Below are 23,418 nucleotides of genomic sequence, written 5' to 3'. Positions count from 1 at the left end.
TTAACAATAGCACATGAAAAAAAGCATCAAAATCCAGAGCATGCCATCAAAATATTTTTTTCAATATTCTTCACCCACTAAATACAAAATGGCAGCAAAGTCAGCCAATAAACCAATTTTCAATTTTTTTGTTAGCCCTATTACTTCTAGCTTCCCCACCTATTTGCATCCAAACCAAAACATTCAACAATGGACTTTGTACCTCTGCAACATTTCTTGCTCCTTCATGGTTGTTTATTCATCATCTTCCGGCCTGCATCCTGCTCCCTCTACTCAAGTTCCTCCAACTCATCCTACAAAACACCATTGCATAAAACACACAACGTCCATCATTTGGTAATGAGTAGTTGCAATAATTATTTGATTGTTCCATTTAATTACTACAATAGGTATTAATATAATTTACTGTAAGCAAGCCTGAAAATTATGCAGATTGAATATCATCGACAAACAAATACCACTGCCTTTGAACCAAATATTATATATGAAGATACTAGTTAAGGACTCAATAAAACTACCAATATATCCAAATATAAAATTTGAAAGAAATTTTGTTTGTTTTCAGTTAATTTGAACTAGGCAATTGTCTATCCTTTACTGGAGTTACACTTATCTAATAGCATGATTGAAAGCCTTCCACTATTACTACAGAAGATTAACTTCACCTCACTTTCGGTCCTTGATCTGTCATATAATTTCTTCAATACTTCTTCATTTTCAATCTTACCAGCCTCAGAAAACTTGATTTAAGCAAGTCTTCTTTCGATGGTCCTTTTCCTGATGAACTTGCAAGCCTTAAATCTCTAGAATACCTAGATTTAAGTGATTTGGGCCTCAAAGGTCGAATTGCCAAAGTCATTGGAAATATGTGCAAATTGAAGTTTTTAAGTCTTGGGAACGCATTTGATGATTTTGGGAACAAATTTGATGGTGAGAAAATTGAAGAGATTCGGAGGAGTTGGTCAAATTGTCCAAATAATACAATGGCATTAGAATCACTAGATTTTTCTGATTGTGGGCTCGAAGGCCAACTGCCGGCCTCCTTAGGAATGTTAACAAGTTTGCAGCATCTACACCTTTCGAGCCTCTTACTTCGGGGTTCAATTCTAGAATCTATTGGAAACTTGTCATCCTTGAAAACACTGGACCTCTCTAGTAGCAATTTGAACAGGTCCATTCCAAAAAGTTTGGGAAAACTCTCCCAGCTAGTTGAACTGGATCTATCAAATAATTCATGGGAAGGCATTCTAACGGAAGCCCATTTCATAAATCTCACCAGTTTAAAAGAAATTTCAATATTAAATTCTTATAGAGAGATGCCCGTGTCTCTCCTTTTAAATGTGGCTTATGATTGGGTTCCTCCTTTCAAGCTCCACACACTTCATATTGGAGGCTGCAGAGTAGGTCATGGTTTTTGGGCATTGATTCAATCTCAGACTGAACTAGTCTATATCAGCCTTTATAATACTTTCATCTCGGATTCCATAGAGGAATGGTTGTCGAAGATATCTTCCCGAGTCAAATATTTGGATTTATCTTACAACAACTTCAGTGGAAGGCTTCCATTACAATTGAAGTTTCCAAAGCTACAGATTATCAGATTGGGTCATAATCAATTGGAAGGCCCACTTCCACTTTGGCCCACTAATGTCTATATCCTTGATCTTCAAAGCAATTTTTTTTCTCTGAGAATAATTTGAATGGTACTATTCCACTCTCTATTTGCAACATGCAGAATATGGCAAGAATTTCGCTAAGCAACAATCAGCTATTTGGAGAGTTCCCTCAGCGGTGGAGTTTGTGGAGCGTGATACAACTTATTGATGTCTCCTACAACAATCTTTCTGGTACTATTCCGAATTCAATGGGTATCCCATTTTCTCTTATGGCATTTAAGGCGAATAATAATAATTTTAGTGGTGAGATTCCTCTTTTCTTTCAAAATTGCACTTCTTTGGTCTTACTTAATCTTGGAGGCAACAAATTCACTGGAAACCTACCTTTATGGATTGGATCAGACCTACCTGCCTTGGAAGTGTTACAATTGCAATCCAACCTTTTAAGCGGGCATATCCCCCCCAATTTCTGCAATCTTCCATGCCTTCACGTCCTAGATCTTGCTCACAACAACTTTTCAGGGACCATTTCCAAGTGTCTGAAAAGTTTGACTTGTCTAGTTGAAGATAGCGGTCGATGCCATGATGATTCCATTAGGTTTGAATCATATTTTGGAAAAACAACAATAATATCAAAAGGGAAAGAGCTCGATTATGAGGATTACCAGTTAACCGCATGGGGAGACATGATTGATCTTTTGTCAAACAATTTTGAAGGTGAAATCCCTGAACAAGTAGGCAGTATGGTTAACTTGAGTATGTAGAACTTGTCGATGAATCGATTAACTGGAGAGATCCCTTCAAGCATCGGAAAATTACGTTGGCTTGAAACTCTTGATCTCTCACACAACCACCTTTCAGGACATATTCCTCAAAATTTCTCTTCTTTGACCTCCCTATCTCACTTGAATTTGTCCTACAACAACTTGACTGGAAAAATACCTTCGGGCAACCAACTCGAAACCCTCAATGATCCATCTATTTATGAACACAATAAGTTATTGTGTGGGCCTCCTCTTTCAACTGTTTGCCCTGGAGATGATACACGTTCAAGACAAACTTTTACTTCAGAAGATCACAGTAAAGATGATAACGAAGGGTTTTGGTTTCACGTCAGCATGGCACTTGGTTTCATCGTAGGCTTTTGGGCTGTTTGTGGAACGTTGGTCCTAAAAAAGTCATGGAGGTATGCATATTTTAATTTATTTGACAACATCAAAGAGAAGGTAGCATTAAGAATTGCATTGAAAGTAGCTCGTTGGCAAGGGAGATTGTGATATGGTCCTCTTGTTGCTGCTGGAGCTTACTTTTGGAACTGGTCTTAGCTTTTATTGTTGCTTTTGCTAGTTTTTAATTTGGTTTGGCGTGTTTTGTATTAGTGTGCTTTACTCACTTTGTGTTTTGTGTCTCTCACGAGGGGTTTTGGGTCTTTTTGTCCCTTCTAGATGTTACTCTTTTATTTCTTCAATAAATTTCTCTCGTACCGTCAAGATTGTCAAAACAAAGGAAAAAGAAAAAGAAAACAATAACACTACATGTATGCTTCTTTCTATCGTAACTAATTTAATATGCACTTGCCGTTGATAAAATAAATCAAAGGAACTAGGATGGTATATTGACAATTGTTTTTCTTTTCTTTTCACTCTTGTCTATCTTATAAGAAATGAAGTTAAAAAGAGATGCTTCTATTTATGATACCAGTGCATTTACCTCATCAAATTTTGAAGACTCTCTCACCACATTCCTAGCACCCAATACGCATACATCAATTCCAAATACATCCATAACTAATGCATTGCCTAGGTACAAATATCAGTGCCTTTATATTATTTTATTATATATTTGTAACCCATCCCCCATTCATGCCTTCAAAACATTTATGGTTTTTTTTTTTTCCGTTTCCAATTAATTTCCTTTTCATTCTCTCAAAACCTGCTATCCAATATTTTAATTATATTTACCAAGTCACATTAATGTATTCAACAAATAATGGAATCTAGTATATATTTAGTCCTTTAAAACGGAGTTAGGTCAAAGAAATTTAACAATAGCACATTCATTCATTACTCTAGTACAATCAGAACATGAAAAAAAGCATCAAAATCCAGAGCATGCCATTGTGAATTTAATTACACCAGCACATCAAAATATTTTCTTAAATATTCTTCACCCAATAAATACAAAATGGCACCAAAGTCAGCCAATAAACCAATTTTCAATATTTTTGTTAGTCGTATTACTTCTAGCTTCCCCACCTATTTGTATCCAAACCAAAACATTCACCAATTTTCAATATTTTTTTATTTTTTTTTGTGTTTGGCCAAGAAGTATCCAAAATCTACAATAGAAGCTGCAACCACACTACTAAAAAAAGGTTCAAAAGACACTGAGTGCTATCACTCTTTTGCCTTCTTTGGGGACTGAAAACAGTGCATATTGTAGTATTAGGGACTGATGTATATCCGTATCTTTTAAAGAGGTCCTCTATTGATATTCTGTCCATGATTATAAGCCTCCATGCCTAATTTTTGTAGTGGATCCCACATTCCTAGCACCCAATACGCGTAGATCAATTCCAAATACATCCGTAACTAATGCATTGCCTAGGAACAGATATCAGTGCCTTTATATTATTTTATTATTTTATTATATATTTGTAACCCATCCTCCATCCGTGCCTTTAAAACATTTATGGTTTTTTTTTCCGTTTCCAATTAATTTCCTTTTCATTCTCTCAAAACCCTGCTATCCAATATTTTAATTGGGCACAATTCAATCATATTTACCAAGTTACATTAATGTATTCAACAAATAATAGAATCTAGAGCATGTCATTATGGTCAACAAGTGAATTTAATTACACCAGCACATCAAAATATTTTCTTCAATATTTTTCACCCAATAAATACAAAATGGCACCAAAGTCAGCCAATAAACCAATTTTCAATCTTTTTGTTAGTCCTATTACTTCTAGCTTCCCCACCTATTTGCATCCAAACCAAAACATTCAACAATGGACTTTGTACCTCTGCAACATTTCTTGCTCCTTCATGGTTGTTTATCCCGCTCCCTCTACTCAAGTTCCTCCAACTCATCCTACAAAACATCATTGCATAAAACCAGTGTCTAAAAAATCGATATTATCGCCGATCGGCGATAATATCGTTTTTTTTGCAAGCCGATATTCTGGAAACAACCCAAGTATATTTCGTCCAAATATCAAAATTGTCGCCGAAAATATCGCCGATATATCGCTCCAGATATTATCGAGCAACGTCAACACACAAACGGTGATAATATCTTGATATTATCGAAATTATCGATAATATCTTGATATTATCGAAATTATCGATAATATCGAGATCTCGCGGCGAGCAATTCGATCGGAGACTTGCTGTTGCTACTAGCCTTTGTGTCGCCGAGAACCCATACCCACCAAAGCTTGACATCAAGGGTCTGATTTGCATTTTCCACTTCAAGGATATGGAGATAGAGAGCTATCCAAAAAAACAAAAACAAAAAAGATGAAAGGAGATGGAGTCGGCAGATTTGGGCAGTAGAGTGGATCTGATCTGATTTGGAGAAAGAAGGCTTGAATAAAGAAGCAAGGATGGGTTAGAGAGGAAAGAAGAAGAAGAAAAAAGGATAAGAGAGTGTCGGCACAAAGAAGAGAGGCAAGAAGAAAAAAAAAAAGAAAAAAAGAGAGGTAAAGGAAAGATGGGAGTGGCGGCTGAGTTAAGAAAGTAGGGTTAGGTTTTTCTTTTGGGGTTCTTTAACCCCCTTCTCTCATAAAAAAAGAAAAAGAAAGTAGGGTTATTATTATTAATTGGATTTGGGTTATTAATTAGGTTATTTGGCATTTGGGCTGCTGGCATATTAAGCCTTTTGTTTTTCTGTTTTTGTTAGAAATGTTATATAAATAGTAGTTTATGATTTTTTTTTATGTAACTTTTATTTATTAAATCTTATTTCATCTTTAAAAAAAAATTATGAACATTTTAAAGGAAATAGTAGTATAGTAGATAAAAGAATCTTGAGAAGAAAATAAAATGTGTCCAGTCACAATTGATATGTAGTTTATAATCACAAATAATGAATAATTATTTATAAACAAGTGACATGATACAAATTTTATAAGTTATACAAAATTTCTTTCGTAACCTGAAATCAAATAAACAATTCGGTCCTCTAGAGTCTAGACATACATTTAGAGTTTAGGGATTAGGGTTTAGGGTTAGGGTTTAGGGATTAGAGTTTAGTCTTTAGTGTTTAGAGTTTAGAGTTTATAGTTTAGGGTTTAGGGTTTAGGGTTTAGGGTTTAGGGTTTAGGGATTAGGGATTATGGTTTAGAGTTTAGGGTTTAGGGTTTAGAGTTTAGGGTTTAGGGTTTAGGGTTTAGGGTTAGGGTTTAGGGTTTAGGGATTAGGGTTTAGGGTTTAGAGTTTAGAGTTTACGGTTTAGGGATTAAAACGTTAAACCCTAAACCCTAGATACATAATTAACTCAAATAATAAGGAACAATTACAGGGCAAGTGGCTAATCTATTGCTCTCTCTCTCTCTCTCTCTCTCTCTCTCTCTCTCTCTCTCTCTCTCTTTTATTTTTTGTATTTTCTTTCTTATTTTCTCAAAAAATTACAATATACTAGGGGTTGGTTGTCAGCTCGTAATATAATCAACTTAAATCACTCAAACCCACTATGCAATGCATTTCCTTCCAATTTTTTGTGTCAAAATAATAGATGATTGACTAAATAAACTTCTTCTAAAGTTTCATTAAAAATTTCCATGTATTTATCATAATTTCCATGGTTTTTATTCAATTTTTATCGATATCGATATTTTCCCGATATTTCCATCGATATTTCTGTGTTTTTGAACCACCGATATTTCCGAAACTATCGATATTTAAGACCTTGCATAAAACACACAACGTCCATCATACGGTAATGAGTAGTTGCAATAATTGTTTGATTGTTTCATTTAATTACTACAATAGGCATTAATATACCTTACTTTTGCCGCTTCATCATTAATTGGCCTAGGAGTAGGGCCTTCTTACTGTAAGCAAGCCTGAAAATTATGCATATTGAATATCATCGACAAACAAATACCATTGCCATTGAACCAAATATTATATATGAAGATACTAGTTCTGTTTACACCATAATCAACCGAGCATATCTAGCAAAAACACGACTAGCATCAAGGCAGACACGTCTTCTTCCCTGCCAAAGGAAGACACTCCTTCTTCGCTGCCGAAGGAAGACGCTCTTCCTAGGCGACCAACACCTGCCGAAGCTCCCGACTGCCGAACCTAGCCTCCAGGGACACGTGTCACCACCATAGCAACTTGCACAAAGTCTCACATCGAAACTTTGTGCAAGCCTTCCATTTTCACCTCCCTATAAATAAGGAACACTACCCAAGACAAAAGGGGTAACTATTTTCTCACCTTTACTGTTACTCTGCCAAAATTACTACTTATAGCTGACTTAAGCGTCGGAGAGCCTTCAGCAGGCACCACACCGGTGTCCGAAGCTTGACGACCGCTTCCTCCACTTTGTCTTCTGCAGGTTCTCCAAATACCCAAGGTCCTCACATTCTTCCCTGCTGAAGACCCAAGACTTCCCTATCTAAGTTGACCTCCCAAAAAAAGCATCAACAAGTTCCACAGCTACAAAAACGTTCTCAAAACATTAAGGATCTAGTTCCACAGCTGCAAATATCAAGTTTAATTGTACAAAACAAGAAGAGCCGGGGGATTCACAATTTGTAATGAATGAAAGCAAACCAAGAGCAGTGCACTATGTACCTATTTTAAGCACGTCCACGGAGCCAATATGTAATATATGCACGAGTTACTTGGCATCAACCACTACATGGGCAATAGAATCTCATGATGACCTAAACTGTAAACCAAAATTTCAACGGGGCATTTCAATAATTTAGCCGATGTATAAAGTCTTTAGTTGGCACTGTCTTTGAGATGGTTCATGCCTTACTAGAAATGATGGAGGGTTTTAGGCACGGTTTTAAGTTTTTCCGTGCCTTATTCTCTACTTTATTCAAATAATTAGTAATGAAAATTATTAATCCATATCCAATAACATTTTATATTATCAGTCCCTAATAGTATTCTATAGAGATTGCTTTTATATTGGTCTTTAATAAAGGGTCCCTATAGAGCATTTTTCTAGTAGGGCCTTCGATATTCTTTGCAACTCTAATGGGAGCATCGTTGTCAAGGAGTAATGAGTCGTTTAAGGTCACTGGTTCCTGTGAGGAAGCAAAGTAGGGCATCCACACTAGTGCAGCCCCTTGCCCCCATGTCTATGTTGGCGAAGCTAGGTATAGATCAAGAGAATGGGAATGAAGAGGCCATTTTATTTCTGAGTTTGACGAGATGGGTTTAGATTTTTCTGAGTTTGAGGAGTTGTGAGAAATGGGTGGAGCTAGCTTTTTTGTTTTATGAGTTTGAGGAGTTGTGATTTTTTTTTCTCCTCTTGTTTCCTTTTATAGACGTCCATTATGACACCCGTTTCTGATTTTGTTTTCCGCTCTGTGGTTCAAGTCGTATTTTTTCTGTGCGAGTTTCGAGAGTCGTGTAATGGGTCGTATAGGAAATTGACACCCCTAGCAATGACCATAATTATAGTGATTAATATTTGACATTAGTGTGCTTTTGCTCTCCTTTCGGTGCTTTCTAATATTACTATCTACTTCAACTAAAAACAAAATTGATTGATCCAAAAATTATAAAACCATCACCATCATGACATTCAAGTTGCAGTTGCAAATTGCACACGCAGTTGATTTCAAATGGACCACTACATGGAGAAGATTTTTCATCCTCAGCAGCTGCAATTGGTGCAGTCAGAAAATTAGTTCTTGGACACCCTTAGGACAAGCCCAATGGTGGGGGTTTAAATATGGCGGATAGAGCCCTTTTAGAGATCAAAAGGAATATTATGTGTTTTAAAAGTATCTTTCCCACAATGGTGGTAGGCTCTATATTTGGGCTCTAAATTTTTTTGTGACGAAATTTATATTTATATTTTGTTAATTTTTTTCTTATGAACATTTTAACTAAAAAAAATTAATATTTGAATGAGATTATGAAACTACATTTTCATTTATAGACGTTGTTTGCAGAAATGTTTAGAGGGAAAAAAAGAAAAAAGAGAGAGTTTAAATTTGAGTGAAATGAACTGGGTTTTAATGAAAAAAATGGTAAATTAGAAGAAGAAAAAAGTGATTGAAAAAAAACACAATAAAAGAAGAGACGTTGATTTTTGCAAAACAAAAAAAACAATAAAAGTGATTAGGAGCAGCCAGTTATTTGCAAAACAATAAATTTAAATTAAAAAAAGTCTTTATTCAGTGAGTAATGTAGCAGCCACAAGTCTTGCGCGATTGAGGATCAGTTTTTAATGTTCAAACGTGCCTATAGTCCAAACATAAGAGCCTTATCCTCCGGACTACAATTCACATCCATTCTCTGCAAGTCAGCAACACATCTATTGAAACTACTTAGATGTTCCATTAGATTTCCTCCCTCCTCCATCTTAAGATTCAGGAGCTCTTCCTTGAGGAAGAGTTTGTTGGACAACGACTTCCCTGCAAACATCTCTTCGAGCTTCTCCCATGTTTGCTTCGCTGTATCCTTTATCACGTTGATGAGCACCTCGTCGGAGAGATAGTTTTCGATGGCACCTCTGGCTAACTCGTCAAGTACTCCCCACTCATCATCCGTCATGCCCGTTGGCTTCTTTTCTTTGCCAACCAACACAACATGGAGTTGTTGTTGTGTAAGAGCTGACTTCATCCTTCGTTGCCAAAGAGTGAAGTTCTCCTTCCCTGTGAAAGGCTTTAACTCCACCTTCATGCTTGCTACCTGTGGTTGCTTCACATGCTGTGAACTGCTACCACTCTCAGCTTCTAAGTCACTTGCCATCTTCAACACACTAGCACTCCAAGAGAAGAACTAGCTCCAGCTGCCAAACACAGCTCTGATACCACTTGTTGTGAATTAATGACTAACTCACTGCCCTTAGAGATCTTGTTGTTGATAGACTTTAGACAAAGAACTCAATGATGGATGAGTCTTACACACACACACAGAAAATTAACCAAGCACAAATGACACAAGTGTTTATAGAGGTTCAGCAATTTGCCTACATCCTCTTGGTGATCCCCTTGAGAAATTTCACTAATGAAGATAGGTTACAACTTTGGTTTACAAAAGGAAACCCCCTTAGAACACTACCCTCACAATCTGTTTCTCTCACACCCTTGCTCAACACCTTGATACACTTAGAGAACTCTCTTGCTCTCCCCTTGGTTTTTCTGAAAAAACTCCAGCTAGAAACTCTCTCAACCTGAAACTATCATTTCCAGCTTCTGCCACTACCTATATTCAACATGCTTTCTCCCTTGTGTTATCTTACTTCATCCCATTACCTACACAAGCCAATGGACAAGAGATAGGATATCTGATTGTCCTCCACGTTCTTTTCTTTTAGTCACCACTTAGACTAAGGGTCAGATCAGGTAGGTAATACAATCCCACTCAGCCACCTCCATTAAACCAGAAAATGGAGAGGAGATTATTCAAAATAAGATAACCAATTAGCCATGAGTGCTCTCCCAACTATCCAGCAGGTAGTCAACCCTCTTTTACCTCAGAAGTGACCCATTAAGCACCTGCAAACTTGTGGAAAGCGATAGCCCTTGAAAAGACAGTTGAAAATACGTAAGCAAAACATCACAGCACGTCAGGGGCGACCGGTCGCAGGAATGAGCGACCGGTCGCCAGAAGTCTTTCCCTCCAGATTTGAATCTGCTTCTAAACGACCGGTCGCAAATGTCAAGCGACCGATCGCTCGTGCTTCCTGCGACCGGTCGCAAAGAGCTAGCGACCGGTCGCCCGTTGATTTTGCTCCAGACTTCGAAACTGCTTCTAAACGACCGGTCGCAAATTCCTAGCGACCGGTCGCTTTTAGGCAAACTCAAAATCCTCCTTCAGCGCCAAAAACCAACCTTGTATCTTTAGGTGAGCCATTTTTCCAACATGCACTTCTTTCACGTTATTTGCAATTTCTGGTTGCTTTCATTTATCCTAATTTGAGAACTCTGTTTATACATATATAACAAATATTTATATAAATCTTATACTGACTGGGTTCTGCTATGTGTACATTTTACCACCATGTAGAAAGCCCAATAGTACCAAAGAGTAACCAAACCTTTTGTTTCTTCTTCTTTGGGTTGACCTCAAACGTGAACTTACGGTGCCTTTGCTCATAGTAATTTTGATGCGCGCCTCTCGCCACTTAATTTCCATTCCATCTCACTCATATTTTGCTTAAACATATTGCTTGTTGATATAAAATTCGACTTTTCCCAGCATATAAAAGGCACAAATACATCCTGCATTAAGGTCTTTTTTAATTCTATTTCTTTATTTCTAGTTTATTATTGAAATCTCTTCCAAACGCGTACCCCTAAATTAAAAGCTATGTAAAGAAATCTCTGATGTGATCAAGCTAATGCCTTGAAATCTCTTTTTCTTTTCTAGTTTATCATAGAATTTTGATGAGCCTATTACCACCTAATTTCCATTCCATCTTATTCACATTATGCTATTATCACAAGCAAGTACCATATTGGTGAGAGATAATGCCAATTTGGTGGTCCAAAATACTTTTATTTTCACATACTAGCATTCCCCATGACAAAGGAATGACACATGCTAGCATTCCCCTTCACTATAATAATGAGAGGTAGATTTTAAACAGGTTTAACGTCTTTTGAGAGAGAGAGAGAGAGAGAGAGAGAGAGAGAGTAAATGTAAGATAAAATGATGGACCAAATGAGAAGGAGCAGCTCCATGGATACAAAAACAAAAACATATTGCAAGACATGTGGTCTTCCAAAGTGGATACAATTCTAGCGATTTTGAATTTTCAAGAATTGGAAATGCACAAGGATCAAACAATGAATAAGAACGTCATGGATAGAGATAATGAATAAGAAAGTCATCGATTAACATTCTTTGCAATTGCTGGGAGGGACACATTGGGAAAAAATCTAGAAATTAGCATCGATAACATATCTTGAATTTAATGATATCATCAAATGATAGAGAAGTCTTGCCCATCTTTCACGTTCTTTGCAGGTCTAAGGCCCCGTTTGGGATTGCTTTTTTTGGCCAAAAACCTGCTTCACTTTAAAGTTAAGCAGTTTAAGGTGTTTGGTAAAAATAAAAATATCCCGATTATTTTAAAAGCAATGACCTTTTGACAGTAGCTTTTAAAAGCAAGCTATGGGTTGCTTTTCAAAGCTGCTTTCAAAAGAAGCAGAGATGAATCTTTAATGAATTTTTTTAATTCCCAAAGTCATGAATGTCGGTACCTACTACCAGAATCTGAATGGACTTGCGAACTTGTAGAAGACGTTTAGATAAACTTTTACAAGCTCTTATACCTACTATGTATAAATTAGTTCACTAACTGATCAGTAGTCATGCTACAAAAAACATATTGAGAAAGCTTGATTTGTATAATGGATATTTTGTATTCAAACTTATTCAAGCCTCTCAATATTTCTCAATTTTTGCTCCTTTTGCTTTTGGCATCTTCATATATACACACTGGTAGTAACTTCTGTTTCTGTTTGGGTGATAGAGTTATAATCAATAGTGTGAAAATATGCATCAAGGAAGAGAGAAGTGCGCTTCTTAGTTTTAAACAGGATCTCAAGGATCCCTCCGGGTTGGGTGGCAATTGCTGTCAATGGGAAGGGATTTTGTGCACTAACCGCACCGGTCATGTGGCGAAGGTGAACCTCTGGAATCCATATCCAAATTTGACATATGAGTATGGGTTTGACGAGTTGGCTTAAAAAGAAATGCTTTTATTTATGAAACAATTGGTGTAGTTGCCCATGCGTACGTCATCAAATTTTGACTAGTCCACCTAATCATTTCCATCCCATCTCACTCACGATTTGCTTAAGCCGTGTGATACATGCTGCATCAAGTTAAGGAAGCGCTCATGCGAGAACTAATTCTGATTTCTGGTCTACATTTGTTTTTGTTTTTGCTTTTGTTTTTTTATCAAGCAGCCCAAAGCTCAAAAAGCAAATGTAGTTCTCATTTTAGGTTCAGCTTTCGCGCTTGTGTCCAATGATTGTGAGTTGTTAATATGCTAGACTCAACACTCATGTGCGCTTAGTGACTATAATCCGTTGATGCATTTTCTAATAGTAATAAAAAGTTGATTGTCTCTTATGTTATCATGCGACCCCTAACATCTTATAATTCTCCACAATTAAAGATACAATGTATTCTAATGAGTAGTAACAACATGTCAAATGCATGCTAAAGTATTGTAGATACAAGTCTAGCAATGTTGAATTTTCAAGAATTGGAAATGCTTACGGGAAAACACCAAAACTGTGAACTTTTTATGTACATCCTTGTTCTTTCACGTTATATCCTTGATGTTGCTGAAAATGAAAAGAGAGAAGTGCGACTACTATATTTTGTCTTCTTTTTTTCTTTTTTCTTTTCTTTCTCTTTTTTTGTGGTGTTTGTCCAAGAAGTATCCAAAATCTACAACAGAAGCTAAAATTGGATTCACTGAATAATGTGGTCCATATCCATACTCCATACAAAGGAAAAGACAGGGATGACTTTTTATTTTCCGCAATAAATAGTTGAATGTGCTACTATAAAAAGTGAAATTGACGACCAGAAAAAGACGACGGTAGAAGAAAAAACCGTCGTCGTGTTTAAAAAGACGACGGTAACAAAAAAAACCGTCGTGGATAAGTGACTTAAACAACTAAAAAACGGAGGTACTGTTGAATATTTTTTTATAACGACGCAGACAAATAAAAAAGCGTCGTCTTATTAAAAAGGTTTTCTTCAGAGTTCAAATCAGACAAAAAAACAACGACAGCAGGTATGACAAGCGTCGTCTTTTAAAAATCAAGTGTCCTTTTTTTGGTAAAGACATGATTGTTTTGAAAGAACCGTCGTCTATTATACGTAAAGATGACTGGTTTTTTTTAAAGAACTGTCGTCTATTATAAGTAAAGATGACTGTTTTTTTTAAAAAGGGTCGTCTATTATATGTAAAGACGACGGTTTTTTTTTAAAAAGGGTCGTCTATTATATGTAAAGACGACCCTTTTTTAAAAAAAACCGTCGTCTATTATATGTAAAGACGACGGTTTTTTTTAAAAAAGCGTCGTCTTTTAAAACACGCTAAAAAAAGGCCGCTTAAGTGAATTCGCGCTCGACAAATTTTCAAATTTTCCCCCGTCTTTGAAAACCTTATCTCTCATTAACAAGCGTCGTCTTTTAAAACACGCTAAAAAAAGGCCGCTTAAGTGAATTCGCGCTCGACAAATTTTCAAATTTTCCCCGTCTTTGAAAACCTTATCTCTCATTAACAAGCGTCGTCTTTTAAAACATGCTAAAAAAAGGCCGCTTAAGTGAATTCGCGCTCGACAAATTTTCAGATCTTCCCCCGTCTCTGAAAACCTCTTCCTCCTTGAAACCCTCTTGAGCTCTCTAAAACACTCTCATGAAAGGTTTGATTTGAAAGTGACCTAATCTCTCAATATCCTTCTATATTTTGCTAGTGAATTCTGGATTAGTCTCTTTGCGTTTCTGGTATGTTCTTCGTCTCCCTGATTTCAGATTTTCTGTCTCTCTTGATTTGTCTGGTTTGTTTACATATATATTTTTTTTTTATGGTTTCTTTTTAGATTTTCTGATTTGGTTCTCAGGAGATGAGGAGGAAGCTTGCAGATTTATAACTTTTTCTTTTGCAGGTTTTCTATGCGAGTCGTATGTTTTTTTGTTGTTCAAAATTTGTTACCTTCTCTTTTCACCATCATTTTCTTTATATATTTTTCCTTTTGCAGGTTCTCGATGGTCTTTTTTATGCTCATTTTACAAGTTTTTTTATGGAAAGAACTAAAATGTAGCAGTTTGGGAACTTATTAGACGACGGTTTTCATAATAAATCATGGTCTTTACAGATAATTAACGACGGTTTTTATAAAAAGGGTCGTCTATTATATGTAAAGATGACGGTTTTTTTAAAAAAGGTCGTCTATTATATGTAAAGATGACGGTTTTTTTTTAAACAGGGTCGTCTATTGTGAAGTAAATATGACGGTTTTTAAAAAAAGGGTCGTCTATTATATGTAAAGATGACGGTTTTCATAAAAAACCGTCATCTTAACCTACAATACACGACGGTTTTCATAAAAAACCGTCATCTTAACCTACAATACACGACGGTTTTATTAAAAACCGTCGTCTTTCCTCCTATAATTAACGATCTTTACCTCCAAACAACGACGATTTTCTTTAAAAATCGTCGTCTTTACAGATAAACAACGACGGTGAAAAGCCGTCGTAATTTGACACCCAAAAAGACGGCGGTCGATTTAACGACGGTTTTCAAAGCATGACAACGACGGTGGATCCCCGTCGTCTATTTCGTTTTTTGTACCTTGTTTTCTTATCACTTCTCAGCTATAGCTAAGGTAAGGCCTCAATCTTGCTCAAGACAACTTGGAAAGTGTCAAACGACTGAGAAAAAAACAATTACATCCAAATCCAAATGCTAATGTTTGTTAAATTTGTATTGTCACCAAACAAAATATACTTGCACAAGGGGCTTGTAACTCAAGTGGTTAAACATAATTACCCTGCACTTAAGGTCGTGTTCGAATCCCCCTCTCCTAATATCACTTGTATGTATTTTTTTTTGGTCAAGAGCACTTGTATGTATTTGCTTGTAGCATCTTTCCATTTTGGTCACTTTTTTTAAGTTTTTTTTTTAATATTTAAAAAGGAAAGTTTCAATGACAAGTGCAGCAATGAGCATAAAAGCAAGCATTGGGTGATCTTCTCTGTGAGTCTTGAAATGGCAATTGGGTGATCTATTGTGTTGGCTTTTTGGTGTTTGGCCCAGGAAGTACTCCAAAATCTACAACAGAAGCTGCAATTGGATTCACTGCAAAAACTCTGTTCCATTAATTTATTATTTTAAAAAAATATATATTTAAATAAAGTATTCCCATACTACGCATACAAAGGAAAATATTTTTTTTTGGTCATACAAAGGAAAAGATAGGGATGGCTTTTTTATTTTCTGCAGTAGCTAGTTGAATGTGACAATCAATTTAATTATATCTCTAAAGAATTCTCCAACTTTTTTCAAGACACGGTTTGGAAATTTGGAAGCATGACTTGTCAAGGTCGATGCTAATTTTCGTGTGGGCTTCCAAAGTGGATGCAAATCTAGCGATTTTGAATTTTCAAGAATAAGGATCAGACAATGAATAAGAACGTCATGGATAGAGAGACAATAAATAAGAACGATGACACTGAGGTCAAGGTCTAGGAGCTTCTATATCCTTGTTCTTCCACCACGTGATGGAGAAGTCTTGCCCTTCTTTCACGTTCTTTGTAGGTTAAAGTGATGATAAGGAAAAAGACTTGCAAACTTGTAGAACGTGTTGGTTAATGTTCTCTAGTAAAATAACCATTGACTTGTAGAACCACAACCATTGACTTGCAACCTTGTAGAAGATGTTCAGATAAATTTTTATTGCCTTGCCTTGCCTCCTATATATGAGTTCACTCATTGAGTAACCATCTGCAACAAACAAATTGAGAAAAACTTTATTTGCATCATGGATACTTTGTATTCAAACTTATTCAACCTTCCCTATATTGCTCACTTTTTGCTCCTTTTGTTTTTGGCATCTTCATATCTGCACACTAGCAGTAACCTTTGTTTCTGTTTAGTTGATGAAGTTCCAAGCACTAGTACTGTGAGATCATGCATTGAGCAAGAGAGAAGTGCGCTTCTCAGTTTTAAACGGGATCTTAAGGATCCCTCTAGAAGGCTTTCTTCTTGGGTGGGTCACGATTGCTGTCAATGGCAAGGGATTTCGTGCAACAACCGCAACGGTCATGTGGCCAAGCTGAACCTTCGAAATCCATATACATATGTCAGGTATGATGAAGAGTGGGACGAGTTGGCTTATAAGCAGTCTTGCTTGGGGGGTAAGATAAATCCTTCTTTGCTTAGCTTGAAATATTTAAATTATATGGATCTAAGCTACAATGATTTTGATGGGATTCACATTCCTAAGTTCTTTGGGGAGCTTAAAAGTTTGAGGTATCTCAATATATCCTCTGCATCATTTTCAGGAGAGATTCCCCATTCTCTGGGTAACTTATCAAAATTGAACTATCTTGATATTGAGCTCTCCTTTTCTAATTATGTTCCCTTATTAGAAATGCATTCCAAAAACTTGAATTGGCTTTCTCATCTCTCTTCGCTAAAATACCTCAATCTCAATGGAGTGAATCTTAGCAGCACTGGAGTTACAAATTGGCTGCATCATGTTAACATGCTTCCTTCCTTATTGGAGTTACACTTATCTAATTGCTTCATTGAAAGCCTTCCACTATCACTACAGAAGATTAACTTCACCTCACTTTTGGTCCTTGATGTGTCATATAATTACTTCAATACTTCTTCATTTCCCAGCTGGCTTTTCAATCTTACCAGCCTCAGAAAACTTGATCTGAGTGGGAATTCTTTGGGTGGTTCTTTTCCCGGTGAACTTGCAAGCCTCAAATATCTGGAATACCTAGATTTAACTGAGTTTGGCCTCAAAGGTCGAATTCCCAGAGTCATTGGAAATATGTGCAAACTAAAGTTTTTAAGTCTTAGTAGGAACGAATTTGATGGTGAGAAAATTGAAGAATTTTGGAGGAGTTTGTCAAATTGTCCAAATAATACAGCAGTATTAGAATCGCTAGATTTGTCTGGTTCTCGGCTGGAAGGCCAACTGCCGACCTCCGTAGGAATGTTAAAAAGTTTGCAGCATCTCAACCTTGGGGTGCTCTTACTTTGGGGTTCAATTCCAGAATCTATTGGAAACTTGTCATCCTTGAAAACACTGGACTTGTCTTATAATAATATGAACGGCTCCATTCCAGAAAGTTTGGGAAAACTCTCCAAGCTAGTTAAACTGGATCTGTCCTATAATTCCTGGGAAGGCATTCTAACAGAAGCCCATTTCATTAATCTCACCAAATTAAAAGCTATTTCAATATTCAATGAGAAAGAAGCAAAGCCCATGTCCCTCGTTTTAAACGTGGCTTATGATTGGGTTCCTTCTTTCAAGCTCCACACGCTTCACATTGGAGATTGCAGAGTAGGTCATGGTTTTTGGGTATTGCTTCAATCTCAGACTGAACTAGTATATGTTAGTCTTCGTAATACTTTCATCTCGGATTCCATACCAGAGGAATGGTTGTCGAAGATATCTTCCCAAGTCACAGATTTGGATTTATCTTACAACAACTTCAGTGGAAGGCTTCCATTACAATTGAAGTTTCCAAAGCTACAGAGTATCAATTTGGGTCATAATCAATTGGAAGGCCCACTTCCACTTTGGCCCACTAATGTCAACTTCCTTGATCTTCAAAGCAATTTATTTTCTGGGCCAATTCCCTCCAATTTAGACCAATTGATGCCCAAATTGAGTCATTTGGATGTTTCTGAGAATCATTTCAATGGTACTATTCCACCCTCAATTTGCAACATGAAGGATATGGAAATCATTTCGCTTAGAAACAATCAACTATTTGGAGAATTCCCTCAACAATGGAGTTTGTGGAGCAGCATATCCGTTATTGATGTCTCACACAACAATCTTTCTGGTAATATTCCAAGTTCAATGGGTATCCCAAGTTCTCTTCAACAATTTAAGGTGAATAATAATAATTTTGGTGGTGAGATTCCTTTTTCCTTGCAAAATTGCACTAATTTGGGCATACTTAGGTGGCGTTTGGCCCCGCTTAAATTTTTTAAAAAGCAGCTTTAATAAAAATTTGGCATGAGTTGGGTGTTTGGTAAACCCAAAAAAACACGCTTATTTTAAAAATACCCATCATAAAAAGCAAAAACTCAAAGTTGCCAATACCCAGCTTTCAAAATCTGCTTAAAAAAAGAGCCGGTTTTTTGATTAATGAAAGTTTCATTATTCCTATAATGCCCCTAAATATTTTACGAAAGGACAACGTTTGACCCTCTCACAAAATAGATCACGCGACCTTCACTCTCTCTGAGACCTTCACTCTCTGCTCTTCTCACTTTTCTTCTTCTTCCTCCCCTATCTCAAAATTCCAGTCTCAATCAAGGAAGTTAATTGCTAACAACAATCAGCTATTCATCAGTAAGTTCATCTTTTCATTACATTTATGATTTTTGGGTTTATATATGTTATGAAATTAGGTTTTTTTTGGTTTCTATGAGATTGGGGGCTTTGTGTTCTTGGGGCTTTAGGGGGAAGACACGGGAGAGAGAGAGAGAGAGAGAGAGACAGAGAGACAGAGAGATAGAGGGAGAGTTTTTTGCACTGGGTTTGTCTCTCGTTGCTTTTTGGCAAGGTTTTGTTTTCTCCCTAGCTTGGTCTGGGGTTTTCAATTGGCGTTTGGGTCAGATACTTGTCTCTGTTTCTCTTTCTCTGAAACATGTCTGTGCTAGATGCCTTTTTTCTCTAGATTACCCAACCATCATTGTTCATAGCTCATTGTATAGTTTGGTACAGTTCCAAAATCTCAAGAACAAAACCCGCTAGGCCAATCTGGTTCTTTATATACATACATCTATATATATATAATTGCAACCCAAGTCCCCAAGTCAAGTCCCGTGTTGATTTTTCCGTTGTCCTAACCTTGTTGTCTTCAAGCTCAAACATAATTCATTTGGACTTTAGTTTTAGTTCTCTTTTAGTTACAAGACAAGAAAAGAGTGAAGAAGCCATTAGCTCCAGATCTACGGGCTTCTCTATTCTCAAGAATGAAAAAAAAAAAAATCTTGTTCTTTGAAACTGCTGTTCCATCTAAGTTGTCGTCCATTGTTGTGTTGGAAGATTTTTGGTAAATAAAGCTTTTATTTTTTAGTGGTCATAGTTTCAAGTTCTTCCTTATTATTGTGTTAGAAGATTTTTTATTGGGTCATGGTTTCAACTTCTTCCTTATTATTGTGTTGGAAGATTCTTGCTCAGTCTGCTGTGAACATTTGTTTAGCCAATTTTCTTGCTATCTTTTCAAATTTGTATTAGCTGGCAGTGAATTTTAGCTTAAATGTTAGAAATGCAGGGTACCCATCTTTTGTATTTTCCTAATGAATGTCATTGGTGTGGTTAGAGATCAGAACATCAGGATTTTCTGTCCATATTATGTAGGTGTGGTTGGTATATAGTTTTGGTGTGCTGTTGGGATCTTGGTTCTGTTTATCAATTAAGGGGCAATATTTTTTATCGCACCCTTTATGAAGTCCTATGTACTGGCCTTAGACAAATTTTTTGGGGTGCACTTGAAATAGAGTTACAGTATTTGAATACGAGCATAATTCAGAATGGAAGAAGATACACAGGAAATATGATCTTTGGCCTTGACTCCAACATGGTCTTGCTACTGTTTTGACAATTTTTGTTGCTGTTTCGCTGCCTGTGGAGTTCTCTATCCATCGATTCAGTTATGTAACTTATACTCTAGCATTTTTCATGAGGTTTTTGTTTCTCTTTATTGTTATTTAAGTTATTAGACATATATTCTTTTTGGACTGCATCAGCTATAATTGTACAGAATAGTTTTACTTCATTCACTACTTAACTAACTTTGTATTCGTGTAAAAACTCTTTTATGTTCTCCAGTGAACCCAAAATTTATCTATATGTGGACCATGTCGTGTACGTTACCATCTGGTCTTGTCCATTTGTGAAAGGCAAAGTACAGAAGAAGAAGAAGAAGAAGATGATGATGATGATGAGAATGGGCATCATTTATGAGCAGTCACATGCAGCTCCTCTATTTCTAATTATAGTTTAATTTTATGGATATGGTATTTTGTATGGATATAGTTGTAATCAAGATTGGTAAACTGTGTAATTACTATTGAATCTTCAAGTTTTATGAAAGAAACAATTTTTGAGTATATATATGTATGGTGTGGGCAATAGCATATTTGGACTTGAATTTATTGTTCACAAAGCATTGTGGTTGTTTTTTTAGTTAAAATCGTTGTAGAGAACCATTGGAAACCAAAAAAAGAAGCTAATGAATGCATTGAGAAATAGCATCGCTACAAGTTTAATGAATGCATCTAATTAGCTTTTTTTGTATTGTAGTGATCTATTGGGGCATTTTAAAATTGAACAATTTTGTATATTTGTTATGTTCGAAGCCCTCAAAAGACATTGTTATTATTAATATAACAATATTTAGAACTACTTTTGTTACAATAGTAATATATAATTTATGGTAAAATATGTATGCTAATTTAAGATTAAATTTTTTGATAAAAAAGTGTGAATTAAAAAAAGAAAAAAATTTATGTAGTGAAGTTGGTTTATTTTTTTTAAAGTAGAAAAAGAATGAAGAAAATAACAAACAATTTTATCATCATGTCCTTTTTGGTCATTATACACACTAAAAGCACTTCTGATAAAAATTTACCAAACACTTTGACTACTCACAGCAGTTTTTCAAAAACAGTTTACCAAACGCCTAATAGCTTTTTTTCACAGCTGATTATTTTCGCAGCACAGTAGAATCAGTTTTTTTTAAAAGCACAGCAATGCCAAACTAGCCCTTAATCTTGAACACAACAAATTCACTGGAAACCTACCTTTATGGATTGGATCAAACGTGTCCACATTGCAACTGTTACAACTGCGATCCAACCTTTTAAGTGGGCATATCCCTCACCATTTCTGCAATCTTGTATACCTTCGCGTCCTAGACCTTGCTCACAACAACTTTTCAGGGACCATTCCCAAGTGTTTGAAAAATATGACTTGTCTAGTCGATGCTAATGCTGTACACCTTGGTTTGGTATTCTATGATACATATTATGGACAAACAACAATAACCTCCAAAGGGAAAGAACTCGAATATGATGCTGTCCAATTAGCCTATTGGGGAAACATCATCGATCTTTCGTCAAACAATTTTGAAGGTGAAATCCCTGAAGAAGTAGGCAGTCTCGTTGAATTGAGTACGTTGAACTTGTCGATGAATCGATTAACTGGAAAGATCCCTTCAAGCATCGGAAAATTACGTTGGCTTGAAACTCTTGATCTCTCACACAACCACCTTTCAGGTCATATCCCTCAAAACTTTTCTTCTTTAACCTCTCTATCTCACTTGAACTTGTCCTACAACAACTTAATTGGAAGAATACCTTCGGTCAACCAACTTGAAACCTTCAATGATACATCTATTTATGAAGGTAATCCGCTATTGTGTGGGGCTCCTCTTTCAATTGTTTGCCCTGGAGATGATACACATTCAAGACAGACTTTTCCTTTAGAAGATCACAGTAAAGATGATAACGAAATGTTTTGGTTTTACGTTAGCATGGCACTTGGTTTCATTATAGGCTTTTGGGCTGTTTGTGGAACGTTGGTCCTAAAGAAGTCATGGAGGTATGCCTATTTTAATTTCTTTGACAACGTCAAAGAGAAGGTAGCATTAACAATTGCATTGAAAGTCGCTCGTTGGCAAGGGAGTTTATGATATGAAGAGAAAATAAAAATGTGCATATGAGTTCTGGTGTGCTATTGGTCCGCCTGTTGCTGTTGAAGCTTACTTTTGGAACTTTTCTTGGCTTTAAATTGTTGTTTTTGCTAGTTTTTTTAATTTGGTTTGGTGTGTTTTGTATTAGTGCTTTCCTTTGTCTTTTGGATCTCATGTGGGGCTTTGGTTCTTGTCGTCCCTTCTAGGTGTTACTCTTTTATTTCTTCAATAAATTTCTCTCATACCGTCGAGATTGTCAAAACAAAGAAACAAGAAAAATAAATAACCATAACAATATGCATGTGTGCTTCTTTCTATCGTAACTAATGTTATATGCACTTGTCATCAATACAACTATAAAATATATCAAAGGATCTAGGATGGTATTTTGACATTTGTTTTTTCTCTTTTCACTCTTGTCTATCTTATAAGAAATGAAGTTAATAAAAAGAGATTATTCTATTTATGAAACTATTGGTGCATTTACCTCATCAAATTTTGAAGAGTCTCTCACCACCTAATTTCCATCCCATCTCATTTACAGTTTGCGTAAGCCACATGGTACATGGTGTATATCAAGTTAATAAAGCACTCATGCGAGAACTAATGCTGATTTTTTGTCTACATTTTTTCGCTTTAGTTTTTTGAATTAGAAGCTCAAAGCTGAAAGGGCAAATGTAGTTCTCATTCTGCGTTTGTGCATGGTGAATGTAAGTTGTTGATGCTACACTCCACACTCATGTGCGCTTAGTGACTATGTGCTGTGTATGCATGCATCTTGTAATAAAAATAACAAGTTGAGAGACTCGCCTGTAGTATGGTGTGATCCCTGACAACTCAAACTGCCCACAAGTGTATTGTAATATGAACATGCTAAATGTATGCCAATTTCTAGACGTATATAAATAATGCATTGAGTAATTTTATTGTGGATATAATTAAGTCTTGAATTTCATGAGTGATCAAATCCAATCTAATCACAAGCACCAAAGGTGTCCTTAAAGATATATGGCTATGAACGTACACCATCTACAACAAACAAGAATAAGTCAGAAAGCAATAACGGTGACACTTAAGAGCTTTTATATCCTTGTCCTTCCTACCATGTGATGGAGAAGTCTTGCCCTTCTTTCACGTTCTTTGCAGCTCTAACTGCAAAGATGATAATG

General features: G+C 36.2%; 1 protein-coding gene, 1 long non-coding RNA gene and 1 pseudogene across 4 annotated transcripts; all 3 read left to right on the top strand.

The window, feature by feature from the left end:
- The first annotated feature begins 914 nt into the window (after window positions 1-914).
- Window positions 915-2,893, top strand: LOC148295204 (receptor-like protein EIX2; annotated as a pseudogene).
- A 13,359-nt stretch (window positions 2,894-16,252) lies between these two features.
- Window positions 16,253-22,564, top strand: LOC110767423 (receptor-like protein EIX2). The gene is made up of 2 exons (XM_088251311.1): window positions 16,253-18,499; window positions 21,321-22,564. Exons 1-2 carry the CDS (start codon window positions 16,339-16,341, stop codon window positions 22,247-22,249), a joined length of 3,090 nt encoding a protein of 1,029 aa, XP_088107437.1. The 5' UTR covers window positions 16,253-16,338; the 3' UTR covers window positions 22,250-22,564.
- LOC110774071 (uncharacterized) lies at window positions 18,750-20,668 on the top strand. Of its 3 annotated transcripts, none has more exons than XR_015834995.1 (3): window positions 18,750-18,900; window positions 19,915-20,206; window positions 20,386-20,668. It is a non-coding gene; the product is annotated as an uncharacterized LOC110774071 (long non-coding RNA). The 3 variants fall into 3 exon arrangements; XR_015834996.1 differs by having other exon boundaries at window positions 18,754-18,900; window positions 20,055-20,206; XR_002529417.2 differs by lacking the exon at window positions 18,750-18,900 and having other exon boundaries at window positions 18,907-20,206.
- Window positions 22,565-23,418: the final 854 nt, after the last annotated feature.

Source organism: Prunus avium, chromosome 4, assembly GCF_965620075.1.
Source record: "Prunus avium chromosome 4, drPruAviu1.hap1.1, whole genome shotgun sequence".
Classification (NCBI taxonomy): Eukaryota; Viridiplantae; Streptophyta; class Magnoliopsida; order Rosales; family Rosaceae; genus Prunus; species Prunus avium.
The sequence above is the reverse complement of the archived record's forward strand: the minus strand, read 5'-3'. Positions and strand labels throughout refer to the sequence as shown.

What these genes read in the sequence shown, in the direction of transcription:
- LOC110767423 (XM_088251311.1), top strand. Translation starts at nt 16,339, where the DNA reads ATGGATACTTTGTATTCAAACTTATTCAACCTTCCCTATATTGCTCAC. An exon ending in AAATTGCACTAATTTGGGCA is followed by an intron (nt 18,500 to 21,320) that starts TACTTAGGTGGC and finishes ATGCCAAACTAG; the next exon opens with CCCTTAATCTTGAACACAAC.